This window comes from Bos indicus, chromosome 4 (genome assembly GCF_029378745.1).
Source record: "Bos indicus isolate NIAB-ARS_2022 breed Sahiwal x Tharparkar chromosome 4, NIAB-ARS_B.indTharparkar_mat_pri_1.0, whole genome shotgun sequence".
Taxonomy (NCBI): Eukaryota; Metazoa; Chordata; class Mammalia; order Artiodactyla; family Bovidae; genus Bos; species Bos indicus.
Window position 1 is genome coordinate 113,747,760 of NC_091763.1, and position 21,257 is coordinate 113,769,016.

Below are 21,257 nucleotides of genomic sequence, written 5' to 3' on the forward strand. Positions count from 1 at the left end.
CAATACAGGCACACCTCAAAAAACAAGAAAAAAGTCAAATAAATAACCTAACTCTACACCTAAAGCAACTAGAAAAGGAAGAAATAAAGAACCCCAGGGTTAGTAGAAGGAAAGACATCTTAAAAATTAGAGCAGAAATAAATGCAAAAGAAACAAAAGAGACCATAGCAAAAATCAACAAAACCAAAATCTGGTTCTTTGAAAGGATAAATAAAATTGACAAACCATTAGCCAGACTCATCAAGAAACAAAGGGAGAAAAATCAAATCAATAAAATTAGAAACAAAAATGGAGAGATCACGACAACACAGAAATACAAAGGATCATAAGAGACTACTATCAACAATTATATGCCAATAATATGGACAACGTGGAAGAAATGGACAAATTCTTAGAAAAGTACAACTTTCCAAAACTCGACCAGGAAGAAATAGAAAATCTTAACAGACCCATCACAAGCATGGAAATTGAAACTGTAATCAAAAATCTTCCAGCAAACAAAAGCCCCGGTCCAGATGGCTTCACAGCTGAATTCTACCAAAAATTTAGAGAAGAGCTAATACCTATCCTGCTCAAACTCTTCCAGAAAATTGCAGAGGAAGGTAAACTTCCAAACTCATTCTATGAGGCCACCATCACCCTAATACCAAAACCTGACAAAGATGCCACAAAAAAAGAAAACTACAGGCCAATATCACTGATGAACATAGATGCAAAAATCCTTAACAAAATTCTAGCAATCAGAATCCAACAACACATTAAAAAGATCATACACCATGACCAAGTGGGCTTTATCCCAGGGATGCAAGGATTCTTCAATATCCGCAAATCAATCAATGTAATACAGCACATTAACAAATTGAAAAATAAAAACCATATGATTATCTCAATAGATGCAGAGAAAGCCTTTGACAAAATTCAGCACCCATTTATGATAAAAACTCTCCAGAAAGCAGGAATAGAAGGAACATACCTCAACATAATAAAAGCTATATATGACAAACCCACAGCAAACATTATCCTCAATGGTGAAAAATTGAAAGCATTTCCTCTAAAGTCAGGAACAAGACAAGGGTGCCCACTTTCACCATTACTATTCAACATAGTTTTGGAAGTTTTGGCCACAGCAATCAGAGCAGAAAAAGAAATAAAAGGAATCCAAATTGGAAAAGAAGAAGTAAAACTCTCACTATTTGCAGATGACATGATCCTCTACATAGAAAACCCTAAAGACTCCACTAGAAAACTACTAGAACTAATCAATGACTATAGCAAAGTTGCAGGATATAAAATCAACACACAGAAATCCCTTGCATTCCTATACACTAATAATGAGAAAACAGAAAGAGAAATTAAGGAAACAATTCCATTCACCATTGCAACGGAAAGAATAAAATACTTAGGAATATATCTACCTAAAGAAACTAAAGACCTATATATAGAAAACTATAAAACACTGGTGAAAAAAATCAAAGAGGACACTAATAGATGGAGAAATATACCATGTTCATGGATTGGAAGAATCAGTGTAGTGAAAATGAGTATACTACCTAAAGCAATTTATAGATTCAATGCAATCCCTATCAAGCTACCAACAGTATTCTTCACAGAGCTAGAACAAATAATTTCACAATTTGTATGGAAATAGAAAAAACCTTGAATAGCCAAAGCAATATTGAGAAAGAAGAATGGAACTGGAGGAATCAACCTACCTGACTTCAGGCTCTACTACAAAGCCACAGTTATCAAGACAGTATGGTACTGGCACAAAGACAGAAATATAGATCAATGGAACAAAATAGAGAGCCCAGAGATAAATCCATGCACATATGGACACCTTATCTTTGACAAAGGAGGCAAGAATATACAATGGATTAAAGACAATCTCTTTAACAAGTGGTGCTGGGAAAACTGGCCAACCACTTGTAAAAGAATGAAACTAGAACACTTTCTAACACCATACACAAAAATAAACTCAAAATGGATTAAAGATCTCAACGTAAGACCAGAAACTATAAAACTCCTAGAGGAGAACATAGGCAAAACACTCTCCGACATACATCACAGCAGGATACTCTATGACCCACCTCCAAGAATATTGGAAATAAAAGCAAAAATAAACAAATGGGACCTAATTAAACTTAAAAGCTTCTGCACAACAAAGGAAACTATTAGCAAGGTGAAAAGGCAGCCTTCAGAATGGGAGAAAATAATAGCAAATGAAGCAACTGACAAACAACTAATCTCAAAAATATACAAGCAACTCCTACAGCTCAACTCCAGAAAAATAAATGACCCAATCAAAAAATGGGCCAAAGAACTAAACAGACATTTCTCCAAAGAAGACATACAGATGGCTAACAAACACATGAAAAGATGTTCAACATCACTCATTATCAGAGAAATGCAAATCAAAACCACTATGAGGTACCATTTCACCCTAGTCAGAATGCCTGCGATCCAAAAGTCTACAAATAATAAATGCTGGAGAGGGTGTGGAGAAAAGGGAACCCTCTGACACTGTTGGTGGGAATGCAAACTAGTACAGCCACTATGGAGAACAGTGTGGAGATTCCTTAAAAAACTGGAAATAGAACTGCCTTATGATCCAGCAATCCCACTGCTGGGCATACACACTGAGGAAACCAGAAGGGAAAGAGACACGTGTACCCCAATGTTCATCGCAGCACTGTTTATAATAGCCAGGACATGGAAGCAACCTAGATGAATGGATAAGAAAGCTATGGTACATATACACAATGGAGTATTACTCAGCCATTAAAAAGAAAACATTTGCATCAGTTCTAATGAGGTGGATGAAACTGGAGCCTATTATACAGAGTGAAGTAAGCCAGAAAGAAAAACACCAATACAGTATACTAACGCATATATATGGAATTTAGAAAGATGGTAACAATAACCCTGTGTACGAGACAGCAAAAGAGACACTGATGTATAGAACAGTCTTATGGACTCTGTGGGAGAGGGAGAGGGTGGGAAGATTTGGGAGAATGGCATTGAAACATGTAAAATATCATGTATGAAATGAGATGCCAGTCCAGGTTCGATGCACGATACTGGATGCTTGGGGCTAGTGCACTGGGACGACCCAGAGGGATGGTATGGGGAGGGAGGAGGGAGGAGGGTTCAGGATGGGGAACACATGTATACCTGTGGCGGATTCATTTTGATATTTGGCAAAACTAATACAATTATGTAAAGTTTAAAAATAAAATAAAATAAAATAAAAAAAAACTCAACATTCAAAAAATTAAGATCATGGCATCCAATCCCATCACTTCATGGCAAAAAGAAGGGGTAAAGTGGAACTGGTGACAGATTTTATTTTCTTGGACTCCGAAGTCACTTCGAATGGTGACTGCAGCCATGAAATTAAAAGATGATTGCTTCTTAGAAGAAAAGCTATGAGTAAACTAGACAGTATATTAAAAAGCAAAGATATCACTCTGCTGACAAAGGTCTGCATAGTCAAAGCTATGGTTTTTCCAGTAGTTAAGTACAGATGTGAGAATTGGACCATAAAGAAGGCTGAGGGCCAAAGAATTTATGCTTTCAAATTGTGGTGCTGCAGAAGACCCTTGAGAGTCCCTTGGACTGCAAGAAGATCAAACCAGTCCATCCTCCCCCTCGTGGCTCAGTCGGTAAAGAGTCTGCCTGCAATGCAGGAGACCCAGCTTCAGTCCCTGGGTTGGAAAGATCCCCTGGAGAAGGAAATGGCAACCCACTCAGTATTCTTGCCTGGAGAATTCCATGAACAGAGGAGATTGGTGGGTTATAGTCCCTGGGGTCACAAAGAATCAGACACGACTGTGTGACTAACACTGGACAGCAAGGAGATCAAACCAGTCAGTCTTACAGGAAATCAATCCTGAATATTCATTAGAAAGTCTGATGCTGAAGTTGAAGCTCCAATACACTGGCCACCTGATGCAAAGAGCCAACACATTAGAAAAGACCCTGATGCTGGGAGAGATAGGGGGCAAGAGAAGAGAGCGACAGAGGATGAGATGGTGGGATAGCATCACTGACTCAACGGACAGGAGTTTGAGCAAACTCTAGGAGATAGTGAAGGACAGGGAAGCATGGTGTGCTGTAGTCCATGGGGTCGCAAAGAGTCAGAGATGACTTAGCTGAACAACAACAAAACAATTTGTCACAACTTTCCTTCCAAGGAGCAAGTGTCTTTTAATTTCATGGTTACAGTCACCATCTGCAGTGATTTGGGAGACCAAATAGTGCCAGGACTCCCGATGAAAACAGTAGACTTTTCTCTTTGTGAACCAGTCTTCCCTAACCAGGGTGAAACCTGTGACGGTGGCTTCATTAGTCTAGAGAGCTAACCTGGTGACTTAGCTGGGGCAGCCCCTGCCAAACAATTTCTTTCTGCTGGTTCTATGGAAACACCCCGGGTTATCTCACATGATGGCTGATGTGTACTTTTTCCTCTGAAAACAAACTGTCAAGAGTGAGCAAGGGGAAAGCTGTGAGCTGTGAGCTCTGGCCCAGTAATCATAGACACCGAATCCAGCCTCACCTGTCACACTGCCCCTCCCCAAGATCAGACATCCTGTTCCTACAACATTGTCATTCCCAAAGCCATTGCTTCTGCCCCTTTAAAGGGGAGGGCAGCCCAGAACTTAGAGGACAGGATCTTTGCTCAAGTGTTATCTGTAGTTGTCACCAATCATTAACACCAAGAGGGGAGGAACTGCACCTCAGAAGTCAAGGTCACATACAGGAAGGACCAGCAGGCAGAGACTGCGGTGAACTGGGGAAAAGTGGTGAAAAGGGGAAGTGTTAGTCTCTCAGTCGTGTCTGACTCATTGCGACCCATGGACTGTGGCTTATCAGAATGCTCTGTCCATGGAATTCTCCAGGCAAGGATACTGGAGTGGGTTGCCATTCCCTTCTCCAGGGGATCTTCCTGACCCAGGGACTGAACCTATATCTCCTGCACTGACAGCAGATTCATTACTGTTGATCCACCCGGGAAGCCACTGTTCTGTGCTACTCTGCAAGATTATTATCTTTCTATGGACATTTTGTGTACTCTTTCAAATAAATATGTGAAATGCACACTTGTTCACCCTCCCTCCTTGCCCACACAAAAGTAAGTGGTAGCCTCACCATTCTTCACCCTCCAGGAGTGAGCCCTGCAGTGGTACCTGCTCCCGAGGCTGTTTCTACTCTGTGATGTGCCCATGTACTGGGGACAGCATTCCAGAAGGCCTGTAAGATCAGCGTTCCCTCCCACAAGCCTATTTCCCTACATCTCCCAACACGTGGCATCCTCTATGCCATGTGGCTTTCTCATTCCTGCCAGCAATGGGTACAAAACTACATCTCATTGTTGAATAATTTGCACTACTCTAATAACTACTACTACTGGAGAAGGAAATGGCAAGCCACTCCAGTCTTCTTGCCTGGAGAATCCCATGGACAGAGCAGCCTGGCGGGCTACAGTCCATGGGGTCGCACGAGTCAGACACGACTTAGCAACTAAACCACCAATAACTACTACATATGGGAAGCTTATCACATGCCCTTGAGATTCTTCACTCATGTAAAGAAATAGGAATGATTTTCTATTTCTCGCTGATTTTTTAGGGGTTTTGTGTGTGTTTCTAGATAGTAGTCCCTCTCGCTATTTTAAAAAACCACCTTTTGAGATATCATTCACATACTATACAATTCACCCACAAAGTGAATAATTCAATGGGTTTTAGTATATTCACAAATATGTGCAGACCTCACCACAGTCAATTTTAGAACATTTTCATCACTTCTAAAAGAAATCCCATGTCCACTAGGTAGCACCATTTATATAACCTGTGCTCCCCAGCCTGAACCAGCTACTTCTGTAGTTGCTTTTGTCTCTCTAGATTTGCCTATTCTGGATAGTTAATTTTGTTGTTGTTCAGTCACCCAGTCATATCCAACTCTTTGCAACGCCGTGGACTGCAGCACGCCAGGCCTCTCTGCCCCTCACTATCTCCTGAAGTTTGCCCAAGTTCATGTCCATTGCATCCATCCAGCCATCTCATCTGTAACACCCTCTTTTCCTTCTGCTCTCAATCTTTCCCAGCATCAGGGAATTTTCCGATGAGTCAGCTGTTTGCATCAGATAACCAAAATACTAGAGTTTCAACTTCAGCATCAGTCCTTCCAACGAGTATTCAGGGCTGATTTCCCTTAAGATTGACTGGTTTGATCTCCTTGCAGTCCAAGGGACTCTCAGGAGTCTTCTCCAGCACCACAGTTCAAAGGCATCAATTCTTTGGCACTCTGCCTTCTTTATGGTCCAGCTTTTGCAACCTTACATGACCACCAGGAAGAGCATAGCCTCAACACTACAGACCTTTGTCGGCAGAGTGACGTATCTGCTTTTCAACACACTGTCTAGGTTTGTCTTCTGATTTCATGGCTGCAGTCACCATCCGCAGTGATTTTAGAGCCCAAGAAGAGGAAATTTGTTACTATTTCCACCTCTTCCCCTTCTATTTGCAACGAAGGAGATTAGTCCTGGGTGTTCATTGGAAGGACTGATGTTGAAGCTGAAACTCCAATACTTTGGCCACCTCATGCTAAGAGTTGACTCACTGGAAAAGACTCTAATTCTGGGAAGGACTGGGGGCAGGAGGAAAAGGGGACGACAGAGGATGAGATGGCTGGATGGCATCACCGACTCGATGCACATGAGTTTGGGTGAACTCCGGGAGTTGGTGATGGACAGGGAGGCCTGGCGTGCTGTGATTCATGTGGTCACAAAGAGTCGGACACTACTGAGCGACTGAACTGAACTGAATGGGGCCAGATGCCATGATCTTACTTTTTTTAATATTTAGTTTTAAGCCAGTTCTTTCATTCTCCTCCTTCACCCTCATAAGAGGCTCTTTAGTTCCTCTTCGCTTTCTGCCATTAGAATGGTATCATCCCCATATCTGAGGTTGTTGATGTTTCTCCCACCTTTCTTGATTTCAGCTTGTAACTCATCCAGCCTGGCATTTCTCATGATGTTGTCAGCATATAGGTTAAAAAAAAAAAACAGGGTGACAGCAGACAGCCCTGTCACACTCCTTTCTCAATCTTGAACCAATCAGTTGTTCCATGCAGGGTTCTAACTGTTGCTTCTTAACCCCATTCAAGGATCAAGACCTTGTCGTGGCAAAGGAGCTTCTGTAACTTGATGAAGCTATGAGCCATGCCATGTAGGGCCACCCAATATGGACGGATCATAGCAGAGAATTCTGGCAAAATGTGATCACTGGAGGAGAGAATGGCAAACCACCCCAGTATACTTGCCGTGGGAACCTCATGAACTGTATGAAAGTGAAAGGCAGTCAGTCATGTCTGACTCTTTGCAATCCGATAGACAGTAGCCCACCAGTCTCCTCTGTCCATGGGATTCTCCAGGCAAGAATACTGGAGTGGGTTGCCATTTCCTTCTCCAGGGAATCTTCCTGACCCAGGGATCGAGCCCAAGTCTCCTGCATCACAGGATCCTTTACCACTGAACCACCTGGGAAGTCCACATTGGCAAGTACTTGCTAGGAAATTTCTCCTTATCTTTATCTCTGACCTCAGAAACTCACCACCTACTTGAACAGACTATGCCAATGCAGATCATAGCGGAGAATACACAGGCAACTCTTGTGAAAAGTGCTGCTTCAGCAGAAGGAATGACAGGGAATTATAGACGGCATGGGTGTTTGGGGAAAAACAGAAGTGGACACAGCTGCTGAAGTGGTGAAAGACTGGGGAGTTTCCATACTCGGAACTTGGGGTAACAGGAGCCCGCTGGGCCACTGCCACGAGAGACCCACACACTTCCTCGTGCACTGCCCCTGCCCACTGTGGAGCTTCCTGAGCCGTAGGTCACTACCTTGGTCAGCACAAGCCTCACTCCGCCCCTCCCCCTGGGGCAAGGTCCAGCTGTAAAGTTCAAGGAGTCAGAGACAAAGGCTGCAGCAGAGGTGAGCCCGGAGCTGAGCACACAGGTATGTTCTGGGCAGGGGAGGGTATTGAGGGAGAGCCAAGCAGCGGTGAACTGGGGAGGGGAGGGGGGCAGTGAGGGAAGGTGGACATGGAGTGGAGGGTCAGAAGAAACAAAGACACAAGAGGTAGGGGGCCAAAGGGAGGGGTGAGAGCCCAGAAGGATCACTCCAAGGCACACACCACCCAGGGCTGAAATGGGACAGGTGCAGCCAGGAGGTGGCCGCTGTTCTCCAAGCACTGGATATGAGCCGTGGGCAGGAGAGGGTATGTTTTGTATCTCCCAGCGTGGAGGTCTCACTGGCCACTGAGTTCTCCCTTCTGCCATGGCTTCATTGCTATAGTCTACCTCGGCCGCCGCCCATCTGGACACTGCAACCAAGGATTGTACCGGGAAAGGTTAAATGAATAGCCAAGCTCAGGTTACAGGACCTCAGGTCTCTTCCACATCTCCCTCCTTAGCAGAGCAGAAGGCAATTTGGGGATAAGAACTGTGGATGAAAATTCAGTTAACTATCAAGTTAAGAAGAAAAAGAGGAGGATTTTATTTGAGCTAAACCAAGGATTATAACCCAGGAAGCAGATTCTCAGAAAGCTCTGAGAACTCTTCTACTTGTTAGAAATCGAACGCACAGTCATATACATCCTCAAGACAAAGGGATCATCCATCAAAATAATATATTTTACTAAAAGTTCACCAAAGATACATAGTCCAGGTAAGCACATATAAAGCAAGGTGCAAGTCACCATGGCCCCTACAGAGCTAGGAAAGAACATTGATCTTTTAAGAGGTTACATTGCTAGCATCAGAAGAAGGGGGAAAATGGATCTTTACAGTCCAGTGGGCACCCCCATCTTTGAGGAACTCTAGTTAATGAGTAATGCAGACATATCTGGCACATTAGGGAGTGGGGGACAGAGGGAAGAGGCCAAAAAAAAACACAGATAGCAACTTCTATGTTTAATTTTTTCTTGTCCTGGTTTGAAATGCACGTTTTATTTCATCGTCCCCACCCCGGTTTGATCATTAATCTTTTGATAGAAAGCATTAGGTGAACCAGTATTTGGTCCCCCAATGCCATGGTGGTCGCTTACCTGCCCTGGATCTATCATGTCCCCCAATGCCCCATCTTAATACCCCAGTTCTTTCTTACCTTTTAAGGGGTTAAGCTAGTAGGATGCTTGCCACAGACTGACAGTCAACTCTAAGTGGTACAGGGGGACTTACGCCAATTTTGCTCTATATGTGCACTATGCATGGTCACTATTTTATATCGAATAATAGATATGACCAATAGTCATTCAGGCATCATTATTTTAGGAGGAATTTTGAACACACATAGAGAGGCACAAGGCTTCCCTGATGGCCCAGAGGTAAAGAATCTGCCTGAAACGCAGGAGACACAGGTTTGATTCCTGGGTCAGAAAGATCCCCTGGAGAAGGAAATAGCAACCCACTCCAGCATTCTTGCCTGGAAAATCCCAAGAACAGAGGAGCCTGGCGGGCTGAAGTCCATGGGGTCACAAAGAATTGGACACAACTGAGTGACTAACCACGCACATGTCTATTTTTTTGTTTTATCGGGTCTAACCCGTATTTGTGTGGTGGGGTCAAAATTTCCCCTTTTTGTTGCTTAATCTGTCTCTCTTCTTTAGTGGTGATTTCTTGAGCTCATAGAAATAAATTTTTCATTGAGTTTGCCGGGTTAACAGAGAGCAGTGGACATTCTGGAGGCTGGACAGAATGAATATTTAAATCTACCCATTTGGCTGCAACATCAGCAAGTTGATTTCCTTCAGCTTCCACAGTGCCAAATTTGAAATGCTCTGTTGTTTTCATAATTGCTGTTTTGGCAGTTGTATCATGGTTAATCCATTTAACCATTAATCCATTATCTTGCAGTCCATGGGGTCACAAAGTGTTAGACACAACTGAGCGACTGAACTGAACTGATCGTGATTAATGACTCTTCAACCTGTTTTCTATTTTTGGTATAAGATGTCATGATGAGGTTTAAAACCTCATTACTTTCATAGCATTCCAAAGTTGTGTGCCACTCAAAAAGCATACTGAACATCAGTATAAATATTTGTTACCTGGCCTTTAGCTAGCTGACAAGCTAGAGTTAAGGTAATTAATTTGGCTTGTGGTGCTGACTTTGTTTCTGGCAAATAAAAGTTTTCAATTATGTCCACTGTGGATCTTATTGCATATCTGGCTTGATAATGTCCCATTCATCCCATAAGTAGGACCCATCTGTAAATTAGATCAGCCTTATCAATAGGCTTCTTATAAGTCATTCCTGGGAGCAAGAAGATAAACTGCTAACAAGATGTGATCATAGTTGCTTTCTTCCTGTGGTTCTGGAAGCAAAGTTGCAATGTTAATGCTATTACATCAAATCAAGGTAGTATTGGGAAGAGAAAGCAACAACTTCTTAAAAAGTTAGCTGGCTTACAGAATTGTGAGGAATGTGGCAGTTTAGAAGAGACTCAACCGAATATGAGACATAAGCAGTTAAAGGAGATCCTATTACTACGTCTTCAGCAGGCTTACATGAGAGAGCTGTTTCTAAAATAACCCTCATACAAGGTGGAAGTCCTTTCACTACTGAGTCTAACTTATTTTGGGAGCAGAAAATCTCCCTACAGGCATTTTTGAAAAGCATCAGATTAGGACAATCAGTTCAATTCAGTCACTCAGTCGTGTCCAACTCTTTGCGACCCCATGAATTACAGCACGCCAGGCCTCCCTGTCCATCACCAACTCCCAGAGTTCACTCAGACTCACATCCATCCAGTCAGTGATGCCATCCAGCCATCTCATCCTCTGTTGTCCCCTTCTCCTCCTGCCCCCAATCCCTCCCAGCCTCAGAGTCTTTTCCAATTAGTCAACTCTTCACATGAGGTGGCCAAAGTACTGGAGTTTCAGCTTTAGCATCAGTCCTTCCAAAGAACACCCAGGACTGATCTCCTTTAGAACGGACTGGTTGGATCTCCTTGCAGTCCAAGGGACTCTCAAGAGTCTTCTCCAACACCACAGTTCAAAAGCATCATTCTTCCGCACTCAGCTTTCTTCACAGTCCAACTCTCACATCCATACATGACTACTGGAAAAACCATAGCCTTGACTAGATGGACCTTTGTTGGCAAAGTAATGTCTCTGCTTTTGAATATGCTATCTAGGTTGGTCATAACTTTCCTTCCAAGGAGTAAGCATCTTTTAATTTCATGGCTGCAGTCACCATCTGCAGTGATTTTGGAGCCCCAAAAAATAAAGTCTGACACTGTTTTCACTGTTTCCCCATCTATTTGCCATGAAGTGATGGGACCAGATGCCATGATCTTCATTTTCTGAATGTTGAGCTTTAAGCCAACTTTTTCACTCTCCTCTTTCATTTTCATCAAGAGTGTTCTTAAGTGGACACACCATAAAACATATTATTTTAAGAAAGTTTACCCAAAAGGCTTTATCCCCTTCAGTTCAGTTCAGTTCCCCTTATCTCTCTTCTATTACTTATGAAAATATCATCATACCATTAATTATCTCATTACAAATTTTGGAACAGAAATAATATGAGTTTATCGATTTTCAGTAAACCAAGGTACAATAAAAGTGTTATACTTAATGGTGAGACTCTAAAGACATGTCTGTATTAATCAAACTACCAATTTAAACTGGTTTTTAGTCATTAAAAGTTAATCCTGGATCACATGATCCTTTAAGAAGTGGGCTAAAGTTACATTTAGAAATATTTGATTTGTAAGCACTTACTTTTAAGTCAAAAAGAGCTCTTTTACAAATTAATTTTGGTAACACTATCCAGAGGTAGGGACATACCGTATTTATAACGTACACACAGACAAACATATCCAGACAGACACAGATAGAGATGTCATAATTTTCCTACTTGAGTTTTTAAAAGCCTCTTTCCCTTTTCTTTTCTCTTTCCAGTTTTAAGGTCTACTAACTGAGCTAAGGCTGTCGTCTTAGGTGATGTGAGCCATGTTTATGTTTCAAGGACGTAGCATGACTTATAACTTCCTTCAAGCATCCTCTGAAGAATATTTTTATTCTCTCGGGGTCAGAATTTTGAAAAGGTCTTTTATCAAGCTGGCTTTTTCTAGAATGTCAAAAAAGCTCCATCCTGGCCATTTAAGAGTGAAGATTAGTACCTGCAAGCACCAGCTTTGTTCCAATTACATGAATTCATGCTGCCTCTGAGTCTAGCTGCCCCAGGAGTTATCCCAGGTCAGTTTGACTCTCTTACATGTCTTGGGTCCTCCCTCTGACAGTCTAAAACTGCCCTGGGTGCTCAGAACTCGAGATAATCAGCCTTTGTTATGCCTGCCCAGCTAGCAGGATTTTTTTAATGATTATACTGAGACCCTCTGTGGACTCACTACACATCACGAGGATAGATCCTCAAACACTTCCGCTAGGTTCTCAGTGGCCTGGAAGCACCCTGTGGCCGGAAGGAGCAGATGTCCTTTTCCCTTTGGAGTTGAGCAGGCTCGGTCTTCATTTCACTGGCAAACAGTTTGTTCAGACCATATACACATAATCTTTCCGATTTAAGCCAAATCTTTAAGAAGCATAGCCAACCTGGCTCATGCCAAAGTTTCCCTTGGGTCCCCACCTAAGAAAATCCCCCAGGTCTCCTGCCTAGAAAATGTACAGTTACCCACTTTAGCACTCAGAGAAAAACAGAAAAGTCCCAGGAAAAACAGCTCAAGGGACTTCTCTGGTGGTCAGGTGGTTAAGACTCTGTGCCTCCAACGTTAGGGGCACAGGTTTGATCTATAGTGAGGGAATTAAAATCCCACATGCTGCATGGCACAGCCAAGAAAAGTTTTTTCTTAAAGAAAGAGAATGAAAAATAGGTCCAGTAAAATTCAGGACATCATTTAAAGCAATGATGTCCGGATATCAGGAGACCTCAGCAAAGCACCTGAAGAATACCAAAAATTGGGTGGGACTCCAAGAGCCTGTGCTGGTACCGAGCTTCAGTTTAGGGTGGTCTCTGGGTGCCTCTGATATACTGCCAACTGTGCCAAGAAAATGTCGATGAAAATTCAATTAACTACTAAGTTAAGAAGAAAAACAGGGGATTTTAATTGAGTTTAACAGAGGATTATAACCCTGGAAGCAGATTCTCAGAAAGCTCTGAGAACTGTTCCACTTGTTGGACGTTGAAGGCATGGTCTTATACATTTTCAAGACAAAGGGATCATACATCAAAATAATATATTGATATTTTACATTAAGTTCACCAAAAATACATAGTCCAGGTAGGCATATATAAAGCAAGCTGCAAGTCACCATGGCCCCTACAGAGCTGGGAAAGAACAGTGATCTTCTAAGAGGTTACATTGCTAGCATTAGAAGAAGGAAAAAAAAATGGATCTTTACTGTACAGCAAGCACCCCCATCTTTGAGGAGCTCTGGTTAATGCATACCGCAGACGCACACAGCATGTTAGGGCGCAGGGGAAGGAGGAGGCCCAAACAAACACAGAGAGGAAATTCTATGTTTAATTCTTTCTTGTCCTGCCTTAAAATATAAATTTAATTTCATCAGAGGTTAAGACGAAAGGGGCCTGGATACCAAAAAGACATGGAGGAACATAAACGCATATTACCAAGCCAAAGAGAACAGTCTGAAAGGGCTGCACGCTGTATCACCCTGACGGCATGACATTCTGGAAAAGGCAAAACTATGGAGACAGTAAAGAGATCAGTGGTTGCCCGGGTTAGTAAAGAGGTCAGTGGTCAGGGAAGGAAGTGAAGGATGAAGAGCTGGAGTAGAGAGGACGTTGAGGGCCCTGAAATTGCTCTGTATGGTCCATAAAGATGGATGCAAGTCTTTACACATTTGTCAGAACCCACAACATGTACAGCACCCAGAGTGAACCCTCATGTAAATTACTGGGTAACAATGATGTATCACTGTAGGGCCACAGATTGTAGCAAAGGTACCACTCTGGTGTGGGATGCTGTTAGTGGGTCAGGTTACGTGGTGGGGGTGGGGGAGAGGTAAAACAGGAGATATACGGGATCTCTCTGTACATCTCTCTCAATTTTGCTGTTAACTTAAAACTTTTCCAAGTCAAATCTAGTTTAAAAAAGAAGCTAGGCTGGACCAAAACTTAATAGTAGAACAAGAACTCACTGCTTATCTTTCTGCTCTGGATTCACTTAGCAACCCTGAGAGCTTCCCCATCCCTTCAGGCTGGAGAGATCACATGAGTCCCTGAGACTCCCCACCAGGGATGGGAGGTCAAGACTGTAGTGTCAGCTCCAGGGGGTGGGCCATGAGACCCTGACCACAGCCTCCCCTCACAATGGACAGGAAAAGGACATCACCTCAAATTGCCCCCTGGGATGATGACATCCTGAGGTGCCCTCCCCATGGCCTTGGCCTGAGGCCAAGTGGTCACAACTGTGGGGCATCACTGAAGAGGCCAAAGAAGCTTGGCAGGGCCAGCCACCCCATTCTCCCCCTCACCTGTGTGGGCACAGATCTACAACTGAACCAGTCAAATCACTCTACATGGTTCATAAGTTTAAACATTCTAACACCAGAGAATGTATCCTCATATTGTTCAGTCATGTCCGACTCTTTGCGACCCCATGGACTGCAGCACACCGGCTTCCCTGTCCTTCACCATCTCCCAGAGCTTGCTCAAACTCATGTCCATTGAGTCAGTGATGCCATCCAACCATCTCATCCTCTGTCGTCCCCTTCTCCTCTTGCCCTCAGTCTTTCCCAGCTTCAGGGTCTTTTCCAATGAGTCAGCTCTTTGCATCAGATGGCTAAAGTATTGGAGCTTCAGCTCCAGCAGCAGTCCTTCCAATGAATAATCAGGGTTGATTTCCCTTTAGGAAGGGACTCTCAAGAGTCTTCTCCAGAACCACAGTGCAAAAGCATCAGTTCTTTGGTGCTCAGCCATCTCTATGGTTCACCTCTCACATTCTTCATGACTACTGGGGGAAAAAAATGAGTAGTTTGCATTTCTCAAGTGCTTCCTAGAAAGCAGGCTTTGTGCTAAACACTTTATCCTTATTGTCCAACTGATTTTTCCTAACAATTCCATAAGTAGGTACTTGCATTGTTATTTTCCATTTCACTGTTGTGGGAATGGAGGCCCAGAGAGTTTAAGCAAGCTGCCCAAGGTCACACAGCTGGTCCTAGTGGTACCATGTATTAGCCCTACAACCATCGACTCTTTGAACTTCCACACTACATTTCAAATTTTATCCATATAAAAAACATTGTGTTGTATCAAAAACACCGTTTTGACACAACACAGTTTTGCTGCCAACACCCATGGCACAGCCAGCACACTGTAGCATTTTGGGGTACAGGTACTGTGAATATCTGAGTGACCTAAAGCTGGAGAGATAGCGCTTCTGCCCCGCAGAGATAAGGCACAGAGGAGGGGAGGAGTCTGCACAGGTAAGCGCATCCATGGGACTAAAAGAGGTTTACAGACCAGGGAGGTTACAGACCAGGGAGGAGAGAGCAGAATTCAAATCGGAGGACTGCAAGCCAGGAGGTGAGTCCGTGGGAAAACCATGAGGTCAAGGGCCAGGGTAATCCAAGACCCAACCTGGGGGACACCCACTTCCTCCCACAAAACTGCCAAGCTCATCTCCTCTGCTGCATTCCAGAGCCATGGGGCGGGAGGCCCTGGCCCTCGGCTGGGCGAGCGCGGCCATCCTGGTGTTGCAGACGCTGGCGGCGGCAGAGGGCGCCCCGCAGACCCCAGGCGACAAAGGCAGGGTATTTGCGGACCTGAGCGCCCAAGAGCTCAAGGCCGTGCACAGCTTCCTCTGGTCCCAGAAGGAGCTGAGACTGGAGCCGTCCAACACGCTGACCGTGGCCAAGAACTCCGTGTTCCTCATTGAGATGCTGCTGCCCAAGAAGCAACACGTGCTCAAGTTTCTGGATAAAGGCCACCGGCCTCCCGTTCGGGAGGCGCGAGCCATCATCTTCTTTGGAGCCCAGGAACAGCCCAACATCACCGAGTTTGCCGTGGGGCCGCTGCCAAGGCCCCGTTACCTGCGACACCTGCCGCCCAGGCCCAGGCACCAGGCCTCCTGGGCCTCCAGGCCCATCTCCAAGGCAGAGTATGCCCTTCTGAGTCACACCCTGGAGGAGGCCACCAAGCCCCTCCGCGCGTTTTTCTGGCGCACCGCGGGCGCTGTGTTCGGAAACTGCTCCCAGCGGTGCCTGACTTTCACCGACGTGGCACCCCGGGGCGTGGCCTCCGGCCAGCGCCGCTCTTGGTTCATCCTGCAACTGCAAATCGAAGGCTACTTCCTGCACCCCACTGGGATGGAGCTCCTGCTGGACCACGGAAGCCCGAACCCCCGGGACTGGACAGTGGAGCGGGTCTGGTACAATGGGAGGTTCTACCGGAGCCCCGAGGAGCTGGCTCAGAAGTACGACGACGGAGAGGTGGATGCGGTGGTCTTGGAGGACCCGCTCGCCAAGGGCAAGGACGGAGCCAACCTGCCCGAGGCGGCCCTCTTCTCCTCCTACCAGTTACGCGGGGACTTGGGCGTCTCTAAGAGCGGCCCCCGCCTGGTGCAGCCCCAGGGCGCGCGCTACAGCCTGGACGGCCACACGGTGCGCTACGCCGGCTGGAGCTTCTCCTTCCGCCTGCGCTCATCCTCGGGGCTGCAAGTCCTGGATGTGCGCTTTGGCGGTGAGCGCGTAGCCTACGAGGTGAGCGTGCAGGAGGCCGTGGCACTGTACGGAGGACACACGCCGGCCGGCATGCAGACCAAGTATATGGATGTGGGCTGGGGCTTGGGCAGCGTCACTTATGAGCTGGCCCCTGGCATCGATTGCCCGGAGATGGCCACCTTCTTGGACGCCCTCCACTACTACGACGACGACGGCCCCGTCCTCTACCCCCGGGCTCTCTGTCTCTTCGAGATGCCCACAGGGGTGCCTATCCGGCGGCACTTTAACTCCAACTTCAACGGTGGCTTCAATTTCTATGCGGGGCTCAAGGGTCAGGCGCTGGTGCTAAGGACCACGTCGACGGTCTACAACTATGACTACATCTGGGACTTCATCTTCTACCCCAACGGGGTGATGGAGGCCAAGATGCACGCCACCGGCTACATCCATGCCACCTTCTACACCCCCGAGGGGCTGCGCCACGGGACCCGCCTGCACACCCACCTCATCGGCAACATGCACACCCACCTTGTGCATTACCGCGTCGACCTGGATGTGGCAGGTAGGACCCGGGCTTGGGACCACCCTCCTAGCCAAATGTCTGCATCCCCGAGATAACTCACACTCCTGGGAGATGATGGTGCCGCGTCTCCCGTGGAGACATAATGTCAGGAAAGTTTGCCCAGCCTGGAGGTGTAGGGCCTGCAGAAACCTGTATGCCCCTGCAAAATGGTGACGTGAACAGTGCCAGGGGCTGCCCCTGCACTGACCCCTTTGGAGGATGGACCCTGTGCAAAGGTGTGCACGGCGGGGAGGGGGGAAAGGGGTGGGGGAGGGGGTAATGCCTAGGTGTAAGACACGTCCCTGCCTGGAGCTTTGAATGGATGCAGCACCATTGGGAATACTCCTTGTGTCTCTTAAATTAGTGGTGTCACCAGAAAAGATTGGAGAAGCTTTTCTCCAATGGAGTGGGAATGGCAACCCGCTCCAGTATTCTTGCCTGGAGAATCCCATGGACAGAGAAGCCTGGTGGGCTACAGCCCATGGGGTCACAAAGAGTTGGACATGATTGAGTGACTGAGCATGTGTGCCTTAAAAAATGGCATGGGTGTAATGACAGGATTTGGCCTGATATCAAGTCCCGTGTTAGAACAGGCCCCCAGGACCAGCTGGGCAGCTTCTCCTGTTCCCCCTTGTCTGTTCCTGACCCAGAGGGCATTGACATGGCCCCTCCCCCTGGGGAAAGGCCATCTGCCTGTCTCTGGGACCGCAGCTGCAGCAAACAGGCTTGGATGCTGCTCTCAAGAGGAAATACCCAGGGTCACAGTGGAGTCACTGCTGCTGCTGTGCCAGCTCTGAGCTGTCTTCTAGTTCCTCAGCCCCTTCCCTCCACTGCCATCTGGCTCAGTGCCTGTCCTCAACATCCCCTTCAGTCCATGGTCTGCTGTTGGGTGTGGTCCCGGACGGAGGGCCCAAGGTGGAATGAGGAGGCTTCAGTTCCAGGTGCTTGACTCCAACTCCTTCCCTGTACACCCGCAGGCACCAAGAATAGCTTCCAGACCCTGCAGATGAAGCTGGAAAACATCACCAACCCCTGGAGCCCAGGACACCGCCTAGTCCATCCAGCTCTCCAGCAGATGCGGTATTCTCGGGAGCGCCAGGCAGCCTTCCGCTTCGGACAGACTCTGCCCAAATACCTGCTTTTTACTAGCCCTGAACAGAACCCCTGGGGCCACCAGCGCAGCTACCGAGTGCAGATCCACTCCATGGCTGACCAAGTGCTGCCCCCAGGCTGGCAAGAGGAGCGGGCCGTCACCTGGGCCAGGTGAGGAAGGCCCAGGAGGCTGGCGGGGACTGGAGGCTCCTCTCTGTGTCTCTGTGTTTCCCTGTGTCTGTGTGTGTCTGTGTTTCTGTTCATGAGATTCTGAATCTATCCAGTGCTATATCTGGGTGTGTGCACATGTGTGTGTGTGTGTGTGTGTGCACGTGCATGTTCCTGGGTGTGTGGCTCTGTGTTTGGGGATGGAGGGTATAGAGCCCCTGCGGAGCCCCGGAGCCTCCACTGACAGTCTGGCTAACTCTCAGGGGATGATCCTGCATTTAGGGGAAGGCAGTAACTTTCCCCCTTCGTTGACCCTGACAATGTTCCCTGGGAGGGGCTGGGAGGCCCCCGACACCCAGAGTCACTCGGCTTCTCTGCCTGGACAGGTACCCCCTGGCAGTGACCAAATACCGGGAGTCAGAGAGATACAGCAGCAGCATCTACAACCAGAACGACCCCTGGGACCCACCTGTCGTCTTTGAGGAGTTTCTTCGCAACAATGAGAACATTGAAGACGAGGTACCAGCTCTGCCTTTTTCCAGCCCCACCCTGAGACAGATCCCTGTCCAGTCCCAGGATCCCTGTCCAATCCCAGGATCCCTGTCCAGTCCCAGGATCCCTGCCATGTCCCAGGATCCCTGTCCAGTCCCAGGATCCCAGTCCAGTCCCAGGATCCCTGCTGGGTCCCAGGATCCCTGCCGAGTCCCAGTAGGGCAAGGACCAGCTTACTGGGTGGAGAGCCAGCTCCGGGTTCACCAGATTTGCCCTTCCTTATACCTGGGGCTTGGGTGCTGGCCACCCCTTCTCCTCTGAGCCTCCTCAGCATGGCCCGCCCCTCTCTCCTGCAGGACCTGGTGGCCTGGGTCACAGTGGGCTTCCTGCACATCCCCCACGCAGAAGACATCCCCAACACGACCACGCCCGGGAACTCCGTGGGCTTTCTGCTCCGACCCTTCAACTTCTTCCCAGAGGACCCGTCCCTGGCATCCAGAGACCTCATAATCGTGAGACCTCTGGAAAATGGCTCCACCTACACCCAGAGCTGGATGCCTGAGGAAGAGGGGGACTGCTTGAAGCCTCCCTCTTTCAGCTACAATGGAACCTACAGGCTTGTGTGAAGGCCCCTGCCCCCCACTGGGTCCCACCTGAAGCCCAAGTGCCCCCCCTCCTCCAGTGACAGACGATAAACCCCTCTGGGGCAGCTTCCTGGGGGAGGCACAGTGGGTGAAGCCACACCCCAGGCCGGGCATGTGGGACACACACGGATGAGAAACCCAAGGCCTTGGTCTCCACCCCAGAGAAGACCTCCATGGCTATGGCAAATGACAGTCACCGAAATACTAGGTTGGCCTGTGAAGTCAGCTTAAGGAATCTGAAGCTGATGGCTCCCTCCTGGGAGACTAGGGGTCACTGATGGGCATGCCAAGTAATGCAAAGCCAGGAAGACACTGGAAAAATCCAGTGAAACTGCTGCCTCCTCTACCCTTTGATTTACTCACCCAACTTCTTGGAGTTATTCTGGAGATCTACCTACAAACCCAGGAAAAATAGATGTACATGGCAATTTACTGAAGGACTATTTGTACTGTCAAAGTCTGGAAAAAAAGCCAAACCTCCATCTACAGGAGAGAGCCTATAGATCTTAATAACCCTTGCAGTGCCCACACAATGCGCTCGTAGGTGACTGTGAAAGAAACGTATGTACAGGGATATTCACTGTCCTGATAGGGAAGAGCTTCACAATGTGCTCAGAAAACAGGTATAGAACAATAGATGGCATGCTAATCTTTGTATAAGAGAAGAGAGAAATATACATACTCATAAACACCCTTGAAAGATAACACGTGATTCTAATAAAAGTGGTTTTCCATTGTCTTCATTTGAGCTGCTGTAACAAAATATTGGGTTGGCCGGAAAGTTTCAAGTTCTTCCATAACATCGTACAGTACCACGGTCTGGGTGGCTTATCAACAACAAAAGTTTGCTGCCTCCAGTTCTGGAGGATGGAAGTCCAAGATCAGGGTGTCAGCAAGGTCAAGTGAGAGCCCTCTTCTGGGTCAGAGACTTCTGACTTTTCGCTGCATACTCCCATGGCAGAAGGGTAAGGGGTCTCCCTGGGGTCTCTTATAAGAACACTAATCCATTCATGAGGCTCCACTGTCATGACCTACTGCTGCTGCTGCTGTTAAGTCACTTCAGTCGTGTCCGACTCTGTGCAACCCCATAGACAGCAGCCCACCAGGCTCCCCCGTCCCTGGGATTCTCAAAGCAAGAACACTGGAGTGGGTTGCCATTTCCTTCTCCAATGCATGAAAGTGAAAAGTGAAAGTGAAGTCGCTCAGTCGTGTCCGACTCTTAGCAACCCCACGGACTGCAGCCCACCAGGCTCCTCCATCCATGGGATTCTCCAGGCAAGAGTACTGGAGTGAGGTGCCATTGCCTTCTCCGGTCATGACCTAAGCACCCCACAAAGGCCCACCTCCCAACACCATCACACTGGGCATCAGGCGGGACGCAGACGTCCAAACCACAACACCTAAAGAGGTGGAGAGAAATAGGGTGAAAGAGACGGGATGGAGCAGGATTACTCAAGGGAACCTGTCTATATTGGGGGTGGGTTTCTTTGAGAGTGTCTTCGTTTTTGGATGAAGAAAGCTTGAGGGGACCCAGGGTGGAGAGGGTGGAGTGACGTGGGGGAGAGAGCAGAGTGATGAGAGCAGGGTCTCC

General features: G+C 47.0%; 1 protein-coding gene across 2 annotated transcripts; it reads left to right on the forward strand.

Moving 5' to 3' along the window:
• Positions 1 to 7,860: 7,860 nt before the first annotated feature.
• On the forward strand, positions 7,861 to 20,409 carry AOC1 (amine oxidase copper containing 1). Of its 2 annotated transcripts, XM_019959323.2 has the most exons (6): positions 7,954 to 8,018; positions 11,969 to 12,265; positions 15,688 to 17,270; positions 18,248 to 18,533; positions 18,917 to 19,049; positions 19,379 to 20,409. In XM_019959323.2, the coding sequence occupies exons 3-6, from the start codon at positions 15,692 to 15,694 to the stop codon at positions 19,646 to 19,648; spliced, it is 2,268 nt and encodes a 755-aa protein (XP_019814882.2). In that variant the 5' UTR covers positions 7,954 to 8,018; positions 11,969 to 12,265; positions 15,688 to 15,691; the 3' UTR covers positions 19,649 to 20,409. The 2 variants fall into 2 exon arrangements, with proteins under 2 accessions (XP_019814881.2, XP_019814882.2); XM_019959322.2 differs by lacking the exon at positions 11,969 to 12,265 and having other exon boundaries at positions 7,861 to 8,018.
• The last annotated feature ends 848 nt before the right edge of the window (positions 20,410 to 21,257 follow it).

Bases quoted from the DNA above. Each gene is read 5' to 3' on its own strand.
- AOC1 (XM_019959322.2), top strand. From the start codon at position 15,692: ATGGGGCGGGAGGCCCTGGCCCTCGGCTGGGCGAGCGCGGCCATCCTG. The intron at 17,271-18,247 runs GTAGGACCCGGG...GTACACCCGCAG, and splicing joins CGTCGACCTGGATGTGGCAG to GCACCAAGAATAGCTTCCAG. The intron at 19,050-19,378 runs GTACCAGCTCTG...TCTCTCCTGCAG, and splicing joins ATGAGAACATTGAAGACGAG to GACCTGGTGGCCTGGGTCAC.